The sequence below is a fragment of the Bison bison genome, unplaced genomic scaffold, assembly GCF_000754665.1.
Source record: "Bison bison bison isolate TAMUID 2011002044 unplaced genomic scaffold, Bison_UMD1.0 scf7180017858664, whole genome shotgun sequence".
NCBI classification, from domain to species: Eukaryota; Metazoa; Chordata; class Mammalia; order Artiodactyla; family Bovidae; genus Bison; species Bison bison.
Window position 1 is genome coordinate 8,059 of NW_011489236.1, and position 6,476 is coordinate 14,534.

General features: G+C 61.5%; 1 protein-coding gene across 1 annotated transcript in view; it reads right to left on the reverse strand.

Annotated features, from left to right (window-relative positions):
• Positions 1–6,476, reverse strand: part of LETM1 (leucine zipper-EF-hand containing transmembrane protein 1) — a 26,736-nt gene that overhangs the window by 7,589 nt on the left and 12,671 nt on the right. Inside the window, exons 5-9 of the mRNA XM_010828555.1 lie at positions 6,209–6,346; positions 5,449–5,652; positions 1,326–1,445; positions 683–814; positions 218–428 (exon numbers count right to left, since the gene is read on the reverse strand). Of these exons, the coding sequence (XP_010826857.1) occupies positions 218–428; positions 683–814; positions 1,326–1,445; positions 5,449–5,652; positions 6,209–6,346 (805 nt within the window). The remainder of the gene's footprint in view (positions 1–217; positions 429–682; positions 815–1,325; positions 1,446–5,448; positions 5,653–6,208; positions 6,347–6,476) is intronic.

Sequence of the window (6,476 nt, forward strand, 5' to 3'; positions counted from 1 at the left end):
CGCCCCCACTGGCAGACACACCGCAGGCCAGAGGGCCGTCTCCGTGAGGAAGGAGGTCTGCAGAGCCTGGCCGGCTGGCAGCAAGCCCACCCCCACGAGGCTCCCCCGAAGGACGCTCCAAGCCAGTGCCAAGCAGGGCGAGGCACACTCACGCCGCTCCTCCAGGCCCCAGCGTCCACAGGGCCTCGATCCTCAGCTTCAGGGCCTCAGGCCAGGCTGGCAGCGCCCGCTTTACCCCCCCACCGCCCACGCCCGCCCCGCCTGCTCACCGCTGCCTGGGCCACGGCCGCCTGGCTCTTCCGCTGCAGCTCCTTCTCGCGATGCTCCTGCTGGATGGCCGCCTCCTCCTGCAGCGTGGCCTCCAGCTTCGCCTTGTTGTCCACCTGCTCACCCTCCACCTCGGCCACCTTCACCTGGGCTTCCTTGGCCTTCAGGGAGGGGAGCCCGTGAGCGTGCCCTGATATGGGGCAGGTGTCCCCACCAGCGCAGCCCCGGGGCCCAGCCAGTGCCTCTGGGCATCGTCCCCTCCAGGCCTGCTTCCCAAGGAGGACCCCAAGGGCCACCTTCCTGTGTCCCGCAGGGCCCTCAGGGGGAGAAAGACAGACAAGACAGAGAGCTGGGGGTGTCTCCCGGAGCAGTGAGGGGCCTGACAGCAAGCAGCAGGGGGCCCGGCCACACGCACCACGATCTCTGGGAGGGTCTGCAGGGTAGACTTGAGCTGGTCGGCAGGCGACAGGGTCTCGGGAAGGTACATGGCCCGGGACAGGATGAGCAGCGACGTCGGGATCTCCTGGTGCAGGTGCAGCTCCAGCCACTGCGAGCGGGAGTGCGAGACCCAGGCTCACCTCCGGCCTGGGCGCCCACAGGGCCTGGCCGAACCCTCCCCTGCTCTAGTTTGCGTTGGGGAGGGGAGGGGGGTGCAGGCTGGCAGCGACAACCACAGCAGCACCTGAGTGGACCCCGTCACCCGAGCGAGCTTTTCCAGAAACGCCTCAAGCCCTACAAGGGGTCAATCGGCCGCCACATTCACACCCGCTGCCCACCTCAGTCCCATGAGTGACAGACGCCCTGCGGCGAAGCCGCAGGAACTGGGAAACACTGAGCGGGACGAGACTCCAGGGGCTGCTGAGAGCAGGGCCTTCAGAGGTCGGGCTGGCCTGGGTTTCATTTGCCCACACCCTCAGCCTCAGCAGAGGGACACACGGGAATCTCACAGGAAGCTGGCCTGGCCCTCGGGCATCCTCATAAGACCAGGCGGAGCGGCAGGAAAGACTCCAGTGGCGACCCAGAGTCTGTGAGGGTGGCCCAGGGCCCTGCCCACGCACCTGCTTCAGCTGGCCCCGCAGGCGGTCTTCTGTGACGCCCAGGGCCCGCATGCCTCGCGCCCGACACGCCGCCTGCAGCTCCTTGACGTTCAGGCTGTCCACGCCCTCCTCAGCGATCAGCTGTCAAAGGAAGAAGCTGGTGACCTCTGGAGGGCTCACCCTGCTCAGGGAGGGTCTACGCTGTCTGCACGCACACACAAATCTAAGCGTGTGATTAGAACCTTCCTAACACACTCTGCCAAACACGAGACAAACACCACCCCCACCCACCCAAGGTGCTAGTTCTGAGTTTGCAGGGACCAGACAGTCTGACAGAGGGCGGGACCTAAAGGTCAAGGGCCAGGACCCACTGCGGGATGCAAAGATGCTCACCAGGCCCAGGCCCCACTCTGCCTGAACCCCACAGTCCTCCCGCCCCCCCACACAGCCAGCATCCTCTGTGTTCCTGGAATGGGAGAGGAAGGACTGGACTGAGGAACTGCGCTCAAGATGCCTCTTGACCCTCCCTGTGCAGCCTGAGGCTGCAGTGACCCGAGCAGGAAGCACACAGGAGTGCCCGAGGCAGACGGCATGGCACCGGGGTCTCGAGGAGCCTGTGCAGGGATGAGGAATGCGAGAGAAGAATGATGGGCAACAGTGCCCCCCCGTCAACCCGGGGACAGCCGTAGCACCACATGCAGCCGTGCGGGTCCCCATCACACCTGACGGGTGGTCTCAGGGCACAGGCAGGAGGCAATGCCAAGCCGCGCCCACGAGGACCTCACAAGGCCCCTTCAGACACAGCCGCCCCCAGGCACGAGTCTGCTCTGCCCTCTGTCGTCTGCACGTTGCGGAAGCTTCCGGGAGGCCCTGGAGACCCACGCAGCCCGTGTTGGTGAGCACGCTGCACCCACAATGGTCCTGCTCCCACCGCTCGCCCAGGGCGGGACGTCTGGCTCGTCTCCAGCGCTGAGTGGTAACGAGACGCAGCGTGAGGACTCGCCCTGCCCGTCCTCCAGCAGTGCCCGTGGCCCCTCTGCGCTCACCCCCTGTGCACCACCGCGTCCTTTTCCAGGAGCTGCTCTGATGGCAGGATGCATCCAACTCGTCACGAGGTGACGCACAGGCACCTCACCCCACCCTCCCCCGCAGGCTGAGCTCGTCCCAACGCCACCCCGGACACGGAGTCTGTCTCTGCTTCCACCTTCTCGCCTCCCCTCACGAGGACGGCTTGCCAGCAGGAGCGAAGCCCATTGCTTGTCACACACAGTCGCTTCCTGATGCTCCACCACAAGCTTGGTTTTCCTTCATCTGAGAACATCCTGACTTCCCCCTCATCCCAGTTTTTTCTCAATTTTTAATTTTTATTTTTGCTGAGTACAGGACTGAGTTGACAGTTCTTTTTTTTCAGCACACAAAGAAACTTTCCAGCTCCTCCCGCCCTCCAGGCTTCTGACGAGAAATGCACTCTCATTCAAACCGTCTGTCCTGCAATCTCTCTCGTCACTTTCAGATTGTCTTTAAAGTCTGTTCATCTGATTGTCTTCGTGTGGATTTCTGTGGGTACATCCTCTCTGGGATTCACCTGGTTTCTTAAGTCTGTAAATTCACGTCTTTTACTGTATCTGGGAAACGGCCAATGGTCAACATGCCCCATTGTATCTGTCCACTCGGTGCTGGCGCCCACCGACTGCTTTTTCTCACTGAGGTCCTTCCTCCTGGTTCTTAGCACGAGGAGTGATTTTCAAAGGAGGGTGGACACTCCGGGTTGGGGTCACAAGGTCCTGGCGTCCTCGCCTTCTATCCTAGCGGGCTCCCTCCCACAGCACTCTGGCGGGGGTGTGCCATCGCACGTTCACAGGCGCAGAACGGACAGGCTGGCATCTACCAATCCACACTAACAGCCACAGTTGTCTGCATCGCCCCTGTGGGCTTTCCTGGGTGTGCAGAACTCGTGTTTCAAAGTCTCCAACCACAGACCCCGACCTCTGTTTCCCTTCCTGGCCAATCAGCAACGCCTCCAGCTGGCCACTCCGACCCCACCAGGGGTACAGGCCTGAGCCACGGCTCCGCCTCCCCTCATTTCCCAGCCCCGTTTCTGGGAACTGTGAGCACGCGCTCCCTCCAACGGCCGTGAGCTCTCTGTGATGTCACTCAGTCGTACCCGTAAATTGCATCCTGGGCGTGTTCTGGAACAGGTGGGACGTGGCCTCCACTGAGGCCGGGGCAGAGGCTCTTCCGATGGCTGGACCGGGTGGGTGGACTGGGCCCCCGTAAGCATGCTCGCTGGCTGGGAGGGGCAGGCGAGCCTGCTGCCTGGCCCCTCCACGCCACTCTAGCAGGGAGGACGGGGTGGGGAACGAGCCACACTCGCAGACCTGACTGACAGAGCCCCACTGTCGCGGACGCCGGCGCCTGGCGTGCGGGGACGCGGCTCCCCGTGGCGTCTGGCTGCAGCAGCACAGGCGCTCTTGGACGCCTTCCGCCTGCCGGGCGGCCCCTCTCCCTGGATCAGTAGGCGGGCTTTCAGGGTCTGTCCTCATCAGTGACTTCCGGCTTCTTCAGGCCCAAGGCTGGACTCTGAGGCACAAAGACCTCCCGTGTCATTCCTAGGGTCTCAGGGGCTTCTCCCTGCTTTCCAGGCTTCTTATGCATGTTTTCACCTCATGTCAGGAGGAAAGTATGCCCCGTCCACTTCTCAACAGGAGACGTCTGGCCGCCCCCCACCTCCCAGGAATCCCAGCACTGAGGTCAAGCCGCCTGTCCCCAGGGGGGCAGCCACATGGCAGGCTTTCCACAGAGCGGAAGCACCCCGTCTCTTCATGCCTACGGAATGCGGTGCTGATCTGCTTCTGGAGAACAAGACGGAAAGTTTTACCTGAAAACAGGAATCTCAGAGGATGGATTTAAGAGTAATCAGCTCAAGAGGAAGAGAGGATAGGTAGCCAGATGTACTGGGGGAGTGGCATTTAATGAGACAACGGAAGCACCAGAACCAGGAAACAGGAGCACAGAAATACCGCCTTGGGACGTTACTGCGAAACTGCTAAATGCAAACAAACTCTGAGGCACTGCTGAGAAAGACGTCATCTTCAGAGAACAGCAGCAGGCCTGGCGGCGGGCATGTGCTCAGCAGCGTCTTTAAACGTTGAAAGAGACCCGTGAGCCCTGGGTCCTCTGCCCAGCGACACCCTGCAGGAGGGAGGCTAATACAGAGGGGACTCGTCCAGTGGAGGAATCAGCCCGGTGGAAACAGGCAGGAAGGCCCGGGGTCAGGAGGAGAAACGCGCGGTGGAGCACAGACATTAGCTTGGGTGCAGAAACGCAGGCAACACTCGCAAGGGAGGAGGCAAGTGCGGCGGGGACCCCGCGGGGCCCCAGCACGCGTGTGGCAGGAAAAGCATCTACTCTGCCAGACTCCTGTGCTCAGGGAAGCCAGCTGTAAACTCTAGAGAAACAGCTCAGGTAACAAGTAAATAACAAGCTAATGGAGAGAGAACACAAGAGTAAACACCTAATTAATGCAAAAGAAGGAAAGGAAAGAGATTAAGAGGAACATAAAGCAGGCAGGAGAACCAGGAGCCGAGTCAGGACTGAGCACACCGGCTGTGAGACAGGAGGCCGTCCGCGCAGGTCAGAACACCAGTGAGCACACACGGCAGCTGTGAGGATGGAAGCCGTTAAGTCAACAGCAGAGGCTGGCCCAGCTCAGACACCAGGTGCCACAGACTGAAGGCCGAAGGTGCTCCAGAGAGGACGCGGGGCTCCTCGGGACCTCTCCCCGGGAGACGCACACTCGAGGCGCGCTGCAGGCCAGGGGGCAACCAGGTCATGGTCAGGACCTGCTTTTGACTTCCTGCCCTTTAGTCACAAGGCCCCAATTCTAGGTCACTATTTCTATAGGATCTATCAAAGATCTGGAGCAAAATCTATGTTAAAAAGTGTTGATTAGACTGCTTTTTAGGGCAGCACAAGATTAGTTAAAGTAACAGTTAATAAATCATGATACACTGTATAATAAAATGTCAGGCCGCCGTAAAACCCACCTTCTCAGTCACTACTTCCTATCACGGAGATGGGCTGTCATGGCGGCTGAACCCCGTGCGACCCCAGCACTCGCCCCGGAGCCCAGACGCGCGCCCACCTTGTCGTCCGCCTTGATGGAGCGCAGCCTCATGGTGAGCTGGAAGCGCAGGAAGTTGTTGGTGCCGATGGACTGCAGCTCCAGCAGCTTGCACAGCGCCACCAGCTGTGGGCGCGTGAGGTTGTCCAGGGTCAGCTCATCTTCAAACAACTTAGAAAAGCGCATGATTTCCTCGTTGCTGGGTCTCTCGCCCGTCTCTCGGATCTGCAGGAGCCATCGTGAGGGTCACTACCAGCAGGCACCCCCACAGCAGGCGGGCTGTGTGCCCCCAGCACCCCCCAACTCCCGGGCACACGCCCTAAGTCAGGACAAAGCAGAAGGGCAGCTCAACACTCAGGGACCCCCACAGGGAGCGGCCCCTGGGCGTCACTCGGCACGTGGGGTCCGGCCCCTGGGCCTCGCATGCTGGGCCAGCGGGACAGAGACGGCCGGCAGGGAGACGCCGGGTCTCTCCATGTGGGGCAGTCTGCCCCCTCCTCCCCAGCCCGGGCCCCGCTTGTCACAACTGTGGGCCCTCGGTCCTCCCCCAGGGCCACTGCAGTCTGGAGGCCCAGACGAGGCTGGTGGACAGCAGTGTGGCCTCCACGGGCGCGGGTGGGACCAGTTACAGCCCTCCAGCCCCGGCCCTGAACCCCACCCTCACCGTGCAGTGAAAGGGGGGAAGGGTGACAAGGGGCGCCTCCCGAGAAGGCAGGGGCCCCAGCTGCTGACCAGCTCCGGGGACCACAGGCCCGGCCACGGGGACAAAGCGCCACAGCACCTTCTGGAAGAACACGGAGAAGTCTTTGGTGGCGCTCCCCTTGGCAGCCTTGTTCTTCAGGGCCATCTCCTCAATGGTGTCCTGGAGGAACTTGGCCAGCTCCAGCTTGACCCGAAGCTCCTTTTTCAGCCTCTCCTCCTGTGAGGTCAGAGAGGGCACTGCACCCCAGCCTCCCAGATGCCTCCTGACAGCACTTCCTTCACCGATGAGTTGTTTTCCAAAACTTTCTAGCTCATGACTTAGGAAATTCTGTGTGACACACCTGCCC